This window comes from Rhamphochromis sp. 'chilingali' (assembly GCF_963969265.1).
Source record: "Rhamphochromis sp. 'chilingali' genome assembly, chromosome: 19".
NCBI classification, from domain to species: Eukaryota; Metazoa; Chordata; class Actinopteri; order Cichliformes; family Cichlidae; genus Rhamphochromis; species Rhamphochromis sp. 'chilingali'.
In genome coordinates, this window is record NC_137946.1 from 1418484 (window position 1) to 1431473 (window position 12990).

A 12990-nucleotide genomic window follows, 5' to 3' on the forward strand; every position below is an offset into this window, starting at 1 on the left:
CAAACAGCCACTGTCAGTTGTTCGTAAGTAGAGTGTATTAAAAAGCATTTATGTCACTTACAATTATGTATACAGACTTTTTTTTTTTTACAGCTACACGCTGCAGATAAACTGACAGAAAGCTAAGTTATGCATGCATGATTTGACATGCAAACCCTTAGAGAGTGTCCTTACTGTAAACATGATGGAATTTTCACAACTGACGTATCCGTGCATTGAAACAATACGTTAAACTATGTTGCCAGTAAAACAGAAACATGAAAAAATGATTCCAAGCTGAGATTCAGAGCTTCTGCTGAGAAACTTCCTCTGAGTGCAGGACGTGGTGCAAGCTGATCACACACATTATGCCGAGCATATTGCCCCTCAGAACAAGACAGTCTACACAGTAAATGTAAGACGCAGATGCAAACATGCATAATGTATGAGCGCGCAAGTGTTCACTTGCAATGTGAGTGCACCATGTTGAAAGTATTTATGACATATTGCGACGTGAATAATGTTCCTAGACACACATATGTGTGCACATATTTGCATCCACATACACATACATCTTCGCACACACACACACAAACGCACGTGCGCGCGCACACACACACATAGCTGTCTCTTGGCAGCTAACTACTCACTTAGGTTTCACTGAGCAAGCAAAAACACATATAGTATTATTAGCGTATTAAAAGGGGGCTCACAATAAGCTGTTGGTTTTTTGTTACTATTGTTATGCTGTTGTTAACAACTACAACAGGTTTAGTGTACTCCATCTATCGATTACTGAACAGCAGAGACTGTTTACAGAGACCATGGGTTCTGCTTTTGGTAAACTTATTGATCAGTAACTAGTATGTTCAAATAAACCAGGCTCCCGAACATCTATGAAATGTTGCCGACTGTATCATGCTGGATAGGTTGTGTACTGTTGCATGTTACACAGGAGATGCACGCATGAGTGGAATTGTTTGAAACGTACTTGTGTGAATGCCACAGTTGTCTGTAAAAAGTCCTAAATATTTGTTTTTAAAAATAACAGTAATTGTAGCTATAATTTTGTGCATGACAAAACCTTGGTTGTGTCATTTCCTGTCAAATCTGGAGTGGAACTTTCAGAATTATTGTATTTATAATTTTTTCCTTTATTTATGACCATATGGATTCCAAAGCTTCTCAGCTGTTTTTAAACATCATGTTTGCTGATATATTGTTGCCTTTCTTAAACGTCCTTTCAGTGAAACTGCTGGTGGAAGGTTTCTTTGTATCCCAATTTTTAATTGTTAAGTCTGTAAATCTGTTACATTATAACAAATTAGACATCAAAAATGACAACTTTGAAAGTATTCATAAATTTGTTACTAGTGTAAATGACAGGCGTTCTTACATGTTTATACTGGATTTGATCCCGTTTGTTTTATAATCTACTTGTGAGGTGACTTGATCATGTCAGACGTTGACGTTTATGAGCTGGAAAATGAATTGAGACTTGAAATGTGCACATCAAGTGATTCGAACAAGTACAGGTTGCTTTTTTTTTTTTTTTTGTAGAAATGGAGGACGGTGATACTCATCGATCACAGCACCACTTTAATTTAACCATTTCTGCCAGTGTTGCATTTTTCCAGCACAATCAACTAACGTAATGAGCTCAGTGCGGGAAGGTGAGGGGTGGTGAGGGTGGGGGTGTCGATGTGCTTTTGGTGTTGGGGCTGATAGGGTGATCGGATCCTATCACGAGGACTCAAAGCCTGCTGGGTGGTAAACGGGCCTCTATATCAACCAGCTGACTAGAAGGGGGAAACACACGGGCTCTGGAGCCTCCTCCATCCCACACACAGCCTCCAATTAAACAATTATGGAATGAGGCTGCTCTAATTGGAAACATGGCCGGTCCTGCCGCACAAGAGCCTCCACTGCGTCAACGGTCCTTCAGACACCCTACTCCACGCCTCTCGGCATGCCCTTGAGTTGAACTCTCCGCTCTGTCTTGCTGTCACCCTCGTGTTCCTGTTCTCTCTTTCTGTCTGCTTCTGTTTTCAGTTTTAATTGCAGTAGTCCATATGGACGCTGGGAAAACTGCAGTGTCTGCAAGCCTGTATGGACTGCATTTCCTGTGGCTGCTGTGTCCTTTATTTAACACATAACCTTCCATAATCTGAGACTAGGAGTTCAGGATTGCACTGCAGCCGGATCTGGGTGCAATCATTTGCACGTGTCCTTCTGAAGGTTTTTGTTGCTTGTTTATAGGAGTGGCTTTTGTAAACTGGAATAATCACGACACGTAGCGTGAATGCTTCTTCCCTGGATGCGGCCCGTCCCTCAGTGTCACTGTGGAGAAGAATGACAAAGTGCCGTGTCACAGAAGAATGCTGGGCATGTTGTAGCCAGTCGCACAGGTCAGCCTCCTGACAGCGGGCCAGTTTTATGGCTTTGCTGACTGCTGCTTTTAATGGTGTAATTGTGACAATGATCTCATTCTCTCCCTCTCTCCGCCTGATCTCGAGGAGCTCTGTGTTTCCCAGTGGCTGGCAGTCAGGGGGGAGAGGTGGGGGTTCACATTTCATTAGCTTTCAATTCATATTGAATTTATTAATCCCATGCTGGTTCTGCAGGCTCGAAGGCTGCTTAAAGGGGGGGTATCTTCGATATAGACACTTTTTCCTCCATCTGCTTGCAATGTGTGCACAAAACTGTATGAAAGGGGGGGGGGGTAAAGGAGCCAAGGAAGGCGGGAATGGAGAGGCAGAATAACAACGACAGCCTCACAACAAGGACTCGTGAAAAGACTGCAGTGGCAAAAAGTGTGTCAGATCATTTACCAGCAGGGATGCACGACTTCGCCTTTTTAAAGGCAGCGGCCCTGCAGAAAGGCTCTTGTCTAGTCAGCACTGCAACAAAGGCACAGCCACGGCTTTATTTGTGTGCCTGGAATGTTCCTGTGTGCTCAGGGGCAGCACCCGAACAACTAACCCTCGGCTCCATCAAGGGAGGGAGCGCGGCGCTAACCTCAGCTAGACCTCACCCCAGATAGAGAAGCCAAGCATTGTTGCAGCAACCGAGCTGACAAGCACTTCACACTATTTAGCTCCAGAAGTGACTCAACAAAGGGCAGCTCTCTGCCTAACTGTCTCTGAGTAACGCTGTTTGACGTCGCGCTGTTTCTGAAGAGACTCTGTGTTGTATCACACGGTCCTGTTACAAAGCACAGTATAGAGCTGGAAGTGAGCAGGTGTCAGCTGACAAAAAACAAGTTTATCCATCTCTTGTGCAAACAGTCTAAAAGCATACATTCTCAGCTGAAACACTTGTAGTTCATGATCAGCTATTCATGATCCCCTCACTCAGCGAGCCTTTACACACTACTGCCCGGATAGAGGCTTTGAGGGCACGGAGCCAACTGCTCTGCGTCCTCAGCACTCTGCAGCCCTTTCAAGCTAATAACAAGAAGGCTGTCTCGTGTTATCATCAAAAAAGCAAAAAACCCTTTTAAATTGGCTTTGCTTTATGTTCTTCTGTTAGTGGGAGGGGCTGCTGGGAAGTTCCCATTCAAGCTCAGGCCAAGTTTAAGTCGAGCTGTGTAGCAGCAGGATAGTGGAATAAAGCAGTTTGGTAGCATGAAACGCAATTTGTTTGTCTGTCATTCCAGAGCTTGTTGATTTGGGTGAAAATCTTCCTTGAACACCTCTCAGTCAGCTGGTGCGCTACATGCTGTACTTTCTCGTTCCACATGTACCTGATCTGCAGGCCTCGAGCTCTCTCCGCCAACCCTTAGTCTCACGTATTTCGTTTCATTCTTTCACTTTCCTTATGGGATCTTTCACCCCACTGAAAAGGTGCACGCTTATTCCGCATCATGACTGCATCTTTGCAAAGATCTAAAAGAGCAAACGCACAGTGAACCCCTTTATAAAGACTGCACACTGCACACTCTGTTCACCATTGACAGAAACTTGTTCAACAAAACTGATTTTAATAATGAATTCTAAATACGTCTGGACACAAACCAAACAAGGGCCAATTAAATGCTGCAGTGCATGATGAGTCCTCCACCTCACAGGTCAGGTTTTGCGTCTTTATTTTCATTGCCTGCATCATTATGTTTTATGTTGCGGTTCATGTTAGATTTATCCCCCTCTGTCTGTGATTCAGCCTCATCAGCACACAGTTGTAGTGTTTTAGTTTACATGCATTTACTTGTCTGTTTCCTCCTTATATGGCTAATTCTTTCAGATGAATGAAGTAACACATGCAAATGTTTTAAGCCACTTCGATTTTATGTTCTCCCTCAGTGTGGATTATGAAGAGGATGATTACCGTCTCAGAATATTACATTTCACACACAACCTCGGCACGCCTGACGTTTTTCTTCTTCTGTGTCAATAACTTTGCAGTCGATGCCATATGTCATCATTTGAGACAATGAACAGAGTAAGCGGCTATTCTCACTATTTTCGAAAGTGTTTCTCAATCTAGTGGCTAATTATGAGCACTCGGGGAAGGAGCCAAGGAAGGAAGGAAGCAGGGGGAGCAAAGACAACATATATCTCCATGTGCATTAACATGGCGGCTGGGAGGGGGGTGGCTTTATTTGAACGTGGCACAGTTGTTGACCCTCTTCAAAACTAACCTCTGCAGAGGCTAAGAGTGGGATATTACCACTTAGCCTCCGTAAACACAAGTTACACTGTTGAACTCTGGAGCTCGGAGTCGTGCTCTTAACTGCCGGGTGCCTCGGCCGTGTCTGCTCGTGAAGGGGAAAACCTCTTCCTGCCTGGGTGGTCACTTTCATTGATTTACAGAAAGCTTTTCAAATATTTCACATGACTGTTATGATCTTTCAGTAGCAGCATTGTTTATCTTGTTTCTTGTCTCACGCCTAAGGCCACAGGACATACTCAAGAACAAGAGCAAACACACACACACACAAAGCAGAAAGCATACCAAAGGCTTGTGTTACATTTCTGCACTCAGTTTTCTCATCTTCAGTGTTTCATGATTTATCGTTTCAGCATGTTTAATGATAATCAAGGCTATTTTTCCATCCAGTACTGTAATGTTTTTGCTGTCTTATCTGACCGCAGGCCCTTATTAAATCCAGCCAATGTTTTTCTTCTGGCTAAATTTAACAGATTTTATGTTCACTTTTTCACGCAGGATTTAGAGACACATGGGAACTTTGACAAATGCTCCTACAGCAGACTGGCAGGGACCACAGAGCATGTCAAATCAAATGTCAAAGAAGCAGTCGGCCAAATTCAAACTATCCTAAACTCTCCTTTCCCCAATATGCTTTTGCGCTGCTGGGATAGAATATATGTGACAGAAAGTCTCTGTGGGGCTCAGATAAGAGGGAGCTGGAGATAAGTGAGAGAAAACTATCGGCAGATATGATCGCAATCTGTTACCCACATTACTTTCTCTGGTATGACAACTGTGCTCATCGACTTCACTATTAGATGTTTTTTTTCCATTTCTGTTAAACAGTCTTATACAGATGGTATCATGCCACAATTGTTTTTCGTATCAAGGACTGATGATAAAGCGTGGGAAGCTCTGGAAGTGAGATTAACATCCATTCCTATGGGGAGATTTAAGGTTTAAAAAGCTACGCAGTCCTTTAGGATCAGATGAAAGACAAAGCTGATTTTGCAGAGCTTTGGGGAGTGCACAGAGCGAGCTAAAACTCTTGTTATATATATTGCATCTGTAATGCATTTAAGGGCTTGAACAATTAACATAGCTTTGTTAAATGCTGGATTTTTAAAAATGACAAACAGCTCTCTGTCTAAACAGTGAACAAGTATAATTTTGGTTCAGGCACAAATCAAACAGACGTGAGCAAAGTGTGAAAGATGGAAACAGAAGAAATGATCAAAGAGAATGTCACTTGCTTCGAGTGTGTACAGTTTTCATGTTCTGCAGGTGATCTTAGTGAAAATTTCTCCTCATAAGGTCTTGGAACAAATCGATTTCCTCACATGTTCTCTTCAGGCTACCGCACTGTGACTCCATCAGTGTTTCAGCAGCAGCCAGCTGCTTCTGGTCTCAGGATCATCACCGCCTTTCTGTTTCCCTGTTCTCACTGTAAGTCTTGTGAACAGCAGATGTCACTTATACTTATCCTGGGCACACAGGAAATGAACTGCTGCAGGCAGTTTTCAGGTCTGAATTATGTAAGCGCATTATTGCAGGCTTATACAAAAGTCCACAAATGCTGTAATAATGTCATAAACATAGGAATTTTGGAAAAACAGAGACATGTTCTTATGTTGGGATCAAAGGAAACAATACGTGGTATGATGAGATATATGATTATTCCAAAATGTGCAAATAGGAACTGAAATTCCTTGTGGATGAATCCCTGTATAACAGAAACAAAAGGGGCTGGCTACCCAACCATCGGCCATTCATTTCTTTAAAGAAATTATGACTAAAGACAGCTTACACTGTAATCTAATTAGGAACAGCCAACTGCAAAAAACGCAGTATTAGTATTCCATGAACCTACACTGCTCAGCAGGAGTAGACGACTTAAGGGTTAAAAAGGAAACAAACATTACTCTGGCTGAGTTTCATTTTTTAAGGTGACCAGTAATATGGGTTTGAATACATTTATTAAAAATTGATTGTTTAAAAAAATTATGTAGAGATGCAGATGACAACTACCATATACATAGTGATGCAGAAACAAAGGCTCTCTAAAAACAGATAACCTTAAGCTTGATGCACACTACAATACACAGAAGACAGGGACAAATGAGTTAACTGGGTTTATTTTGCATACTGTTTGCAGCACTAATAGAAATCCTTTTAATTTGGCCCAGCACCAACTTGGATCCTGGCTGGATGAGATCAGAGGTGCAGGATTTAGAAGTCTATCTAGATGTCAATCTATTACTCTGTACTTCAGACAATTTAAAGTGGAAGTTCTTTAAAGCTTTTCTTACAGAGAAGAATTTGAAAAGAACATACAGTAATTACCCTGCTCTGTGTACTGTAGTTGGTGGTACTCAAATGCAACTCTTACTCTTATTTGGAAGGTAAATATTTAACAGCCACACTGCGGTTCAGTATTTTGGCACTGGTGCGTATCTCAGATATCACCCCCTGAACCCTACCAGGGCTCCCTGTCAGATGGTGTGATGAGTAGAGATGTGGCCTTTTTATAGTGAGCGATGTATTTGCTTGGATCTTACGGGTTCTCTTATTTCAAATCTGATGAAACACCCTACAGTGTAACTTTACTCTCTCTTTGATTTGGAATTTGTATAAACAAACAGCATCCTTAACGACACACTTTAGGGAGACTGTGTGGAACATCCTCTGCTATATTGCAACGGCATCAACAACGATTTCTATTTCATTTATTCATGAATTGAACTTTTGCTTCTTACATCTCTTTCACGTGTTGCATTCCTGCAGTGCAGCGCCTTATAAATATAAGATTTGACTGCTTTCATTTCGTCGCTTGAGCTACACAATTTTTAACTACTGCTTTGAATAAAGTAAAAAAAAGAATTCGCATCAATTCTTTTTGGTCGTGCATTTCAATTGCAAGTGCAACATCACATGCGCTAGGTGGTGCACTGTGTAAGTGAGCAAGTTTATAGGGTTTGATCATTAGTAACAAAATCTGTTGCTCAGTAGCGCCACTTGCGCTGGCCCAGCGGCAATACCTATCAGTCTTGTGTTATTACAGCCCTCATGACCACGACAGTGTCAAATCAACGGCACTAAAAGCGAAAGTCGTTGTCGGGACTTTCAAAGTAAGACGTCCATGAGCGGTAAAAAATTTTTTGGAGGCTCTCTTTTGACATGTTGCATGTAAAAAACAAACAAATGCATTATTTTAGTGAATAAATAGAAATCCCACATGCAATAATTATAGTGTTCAATATCTTTTTCATAACCACGTGTTTATGATATTACTGCAATTGTGAAGAGGAATAATTGCATGCTTTTATTTTTCCGGAAGTGCACCTTACTGTCTGACGCGTGTCTGCACGTGGACGGCTAACTTGCCAAAGATTTGACCACGAATGAGCCAATAGGCTGTGGAAGGCAGAGTTGTCCCTGTGGCCGCCATTAAAGAAAGGAATCCATGAATTCAAATGGAAACCAACAGGAACCGAGGCTGAAATAATGATCGAAATAATCGTTAAAATATAGGCCGGTGCCAGAATTCGAGAGGCTGCTACAGGATGTGTTTCGATTTTAGGCTAAATTTTGCGATGGAGGAGTGAGACAGGACGTTTTTATTTTTTTAAGCGGAGACCGTTTTAGGGCTAAGGGGGAGGGGGAGAGTTGCTTCTTTGCTCTCCTTTTCTTTTTGTTTTATGAACATTTTTCGCTTCCTTGAACGCGGTTTTACTGTGTGCTTTTGACATGTCGACTTAAAGACCACGCTGTCTTTTTTATCCGCTTTTATCCCCGGTGGGAGGAAACTGTAATCGGAAGGTTGTTGAATTAACTATCCTCCAGCCAAATGTTAGAAAAAATATTTCTCGCTGATTAAGCCTGTACATCTTAGAAAACACCGATCCGCAAATTCTTTTTATTTAATTTCCCGGGAAGTGAAATGATGGAGAGTTGGATTTTGCAGTGAAGAAGGATGAGTTCTTGTTTTGTACCAAACGGGGCCAGCTTGGAGGATTGCCATTCCAATCTATTCTGTCTGGTAAGAGATTTAAAACTAAAGGAAAGCAGCCATTTTTAACTAGCTGAACGGGGGCTAAGCTAACGCTAGCCACAGAGGCATCAGTTGATAGCAGCTTAGCTAGGCTTACGGCCCTGTCGAAGCTGACATCGTTTTAGGACAACAAGGTGTCCCACTTTGCTAATATTACCGCGTACGCTTGTTATTTTAGTAAGTTTGGCCCCAGGTGTGACCGCTTGCCTATTATAATCTTCTTTCCATTACATTTCCGTTTCCCAGTTCACAAACAACACACTTGAGGTTAACGCCAGTGGCTTGCAAAGCTTCATTTACTTTATGTCATAAGACCCATACACACATACAGAGCAGCATATAGTCTTGTTAGCACGGAAATAAATGTTGTGCATTTTACTGCCAGAGGCAGGACCGTGCTGCCCTGAGTGGAGTTGTAGCACTTTCTCTCCTTTCGCCTCAGCACCTTGTTTATTATTAACTTGCTGCCTCGTTCTCATTGCATTTCCACTGTGTTTTATCGAGTGTTGACCCGTAAACCAAACATTTCATGGACTTCAGTTTGTGGCGTTTAGTCAGAGTCTGACGCTGTGGTGCCTTTGAATACTATTTTCTTTCCCGTGTGTGTGTTTGTGTGGCACTGACAACTCCTGGATGAAAGAATGTCGCTGCCCAACTTGCAGAGCCTGTCGATAGAAACACGCCCCTTAATAAGTCTTGTCTCGAAAGCTCTTTCCTTTTAACAGGCATGTTACTGATATTACCGCCGCAGTTGTCTGTTTGCAACCACTTATCTATTATGTCATCATCTTGTTTATTGGTGGATTTAATCTCCTTGGACCTCATTTTCTAGTATTCACACCAACTAGGGCACAGGCCCCAGGCTGATTATATAATCTGTGGCATTCATCCCTGGGCACTACATCACACGGGGAAGCTACACACCTCAGCTACACCTAACTTTCTACACCTACCACCACCATCAGCATCTTGCCAGTTGTGGCTAGTTGGCATCACCCTAAATAGTTGTGGTTATGCTTCTAGCAGCTCAAAGCTCCCCAGTATTCTTTTAAATCCCGTGCACTAAGAGCCAATCGTGTGGTCTACAGTCTTAGCCACAGCAGCAAATGTAAAGGTGCTGCTTGAGCAGAGCGTCTCTGGGATAATCAGGAACACGGTCTGAATGTGTTTGTTGTTGCAGTTAATTGGCTTGTCAGCAGGCTTAACTCCAGTTTCACTTGTAGGTTAGCCGAGGAGCACAATGTGCTCGTCTCCAACCGCAGGAAATTGTTAATGTGATTGTCAAGTGCTGAAATGCACCCTTTAGAAAAAGGAGACTTCTTTTATAGATTAAATGACATAGAAACCACTCTGTGGTGCAGTGGCAAGGCTGCAAAGTGCATAGATTGTGACTCAGTTTGTTAATGTTATTATTAGTTATTATATTATTATTACATGAAAACCTCAAACAAGAAGTGAGACTACAAGTGCATCACAAGTAATTCTGACACAGAATCTAGCATAATAACAGTTGAGTGAAATATTACACTGTTCTTACCACAAATTGACACAGCTGTCCGCCCCCTAAAGGTAACGTTTTGCTGCAGAAAATCCCCACTCTCTCAGTACTGCTCTGTTGGGTCGATTGTGTGTGCTGAACTCATAATTACAATGTTTACGACAGCACTTGAAGGCAGCGTTGGCTACAGTATACAGGCGAGATAGAGGCTGGTAGTTGTGGTGCTGTGCCTGTCTGGCTGACATTTTCCTGCACACTGAGACTAAGCATAACACCACTGCTGTTATGACTCACTTACTGAACAGACTCCACTTTGTGGTTTTATGGTGAAAGAATGCGAAGACTTTGTGGTAGTCTCTCCCCCCCGTTCATTTTTCCGTGGATACTCTCCTCTGGAGTATGATACTACTTGTTGCATGCTTTTTCTTTCTTTTTTCTTCTTGGCATTTTTAAAGTGGGCTTACTTGGAATAACTCGGAGTGTAAGGTAAATTTATCTGTTCCTCCACTATGAAACACAATTGCAGCTGCCTTGTTGTGAAATTTATAGTTGGACCTGCGATACATTTATGAGCTGGAGAAGGCTGTAAACTCTAAAGAACCACTTGGCAGAGATCTTCCTTTCAGCGATGTGCATCAGTTGAAACTGATTGAATTTTTGCATTCTCCTGAACTCGAAATGCAAACTCACACTTGGTAGTTTCAGGTTTGTTTCCTGACAGTTAACGGTGGGAGAGGGGCAACAGGCAGGAAGAGGGACTTGCTATAAAAGGAGCATATGTGGTATGATTAGTGAAGCTTCACCTGGTGCTTGTCTCTTATCTTGAAAGGCATCTGCTTGAACACAGTGTTCCCATACCAAGAACCAGAACTCTTAAGTTGCTGAAGGGAAGGTGAGCAGCTGGCAAAAGCAGGGGTCATAACCTCCCCTGAGCAGGCATCACCTCAGGCAAACTTCCTGCCTGTATCCACTGGCTTTTTGGCCTTAGCTTCCCTCGTAATGCAGCAGTGTGATTTTTCTGGTTTGGCATATGAAAGACAAAACTTCTCGTGACCCACATCGCTTACGCTGCCGGGACATCTGTATAAGCTGCTGCTCACATACCTGAGCATTTACTAAGACACAGACGGGTGCCTGAAATGTTCAAGGCACACTCGTGCACACAGCCGGGACAGCATGAATGTTGGAAGGAAATACAGATATCCTTGGCATCCCCTGTTCTTTTTTTTGCGCACACACACAAGCTGCAACTAATTTATTTTGAAAGCACAGACAGAACAATTGCAGAAGGCACATTTATCCTTGATAGAGCAGTCTGCCTGTTGGATATTGTTGATGGGAGGCAAAGTACTGATGTGTCTGGCCTTCAGTCTCTTGCCTCTTAAAGCTCAGGACAATCTAAGGACAAAGGGAAATATGTGGTTTGATTTAGTACACTGTCACATGTGTTTTGTGTCAGGTTAAAGACTGTTATGACAGCTAAAACAAAGCAGGGAAACAAACTGTAAGCATGCTGACTGAAGGTGTCTACATTTGAACTACATGAGTTGCAAATGTAATTTAACACCAGTGTAATTCCTAACTGATGTAGCCAACTGTGCGTCTGTGCACCCTGAGAGATTACTTGTTTAAGAAACAGGTTGTATAAAAGCCTTTCACATGTTGTTTAAAGGTTGCGCGCAACTCAAACGACAGAACGTCGCTGGCAGGCAGTGCTGCCGAGAACTTTATCACATGCACACAGAGACGATTTGATCATCTATAAATGCAAAGATGGACTTTTAGCATTTGATGTTGTGGTGTTTGAAGAATTATAATTTACATCAACACATTTTCATTCGTCTTCATTGAGTCCATCCGTTATGAATCAGCAGTAGAAATATTTGGCTTACTTCCCGTCTAAACAAAGCAGATTCTGCTTGACATCTTGCAGGAGGAGACGGGTTTTTATTACTAAGTGGCTTGAGACATTTTCTCATCCAATTCTTCCCAGTAAGCTTAGCGGGTACAGATGTGTTGATAAAATAGAGCTGCTTTTTGTGGTCTTTGCTTGGCAATCCTATTGTCAGTGGAATAGACCAGAGGAACTCGTCGGTACAGTATTTACCCGAGTAGCTCGGTCGATGTTACGTTAGGGTTCAAGTCAAAATTTTTCGTTTATTTCTTTTGTGTAAGAAAATGTGTCCACGGACAGATATGAAGCCATAGCAGAAATGTTAACCATTTGCTAAGGGTTCACTTAACGCGTTGCATAAGTTGTCCTACACTGTGCACAAGCTTCATAAAACTCAGTCTCCTGTATTCAAGCAGCCACCGTAGTTTTTGACTGACAGCATTTCACTGTTGAACCAATTCACCATATTTTCACCTTCTAGATAAGGATGAGGCTGTGATAACATTGACAGCCCTGTTAAGTTGTTGCATTGTGTAACAGGGATCATTTATTGCAAAGTAAATAAAAGAATAGAGGAGGCTGTAGCAGTTTGATAAAGTTTCCGTTAATCATAAAGTCACATATCAAGGTTTGGAAGTGTCAGATTTAAAAAACAAAAACATGCACAAAGGCAGGCAGTTACTTTTTCACTGAAACGATTTGTGTGTGTGGTGTTTTTAAGTTTTATTATTCTAAGTTGTAATTTGATTGCATACTGCACATTAACTGCAGTACAAGAAAGTGTGTAACAAACAGCTGATGGCTGCAACTGCAGAGTAAGATGAAAATGTTCTGTTTCATTCATTCAAGCAGAAGCGTTACTCAGTGTTTTAGCAGTGACTTTGGCATTAGTAGGTAAATCTCAGAGCCACACTGGAT

At 42.1% G+C, this 12990-nt stretch overlaps 1 protein-coding gene across 1 annotated transcript in view; it reads left to right on the forward strand.

The window, feature by feature from the left end:
• Nucleotides 1-8035: 8035 nt before the first annotated feature.
• med13a (mediator complex subunit 13a) overlaps nt 8036-12990 on the forward strand; it is a 71538-nt gene continuing 66583 nt past the window's right edge. Inside the window, exon 1 of the mRNA XM_080866413.1 lies at nt 8036-8668. Coding sequence (XP_080722539.1) covers nt 8603-8668 — 66 coding nt within the window. The 5' untranslated portion in view covers nt 8036-8602. The remainder of the gene's footprint in view (nt 8669-12990) is intronic.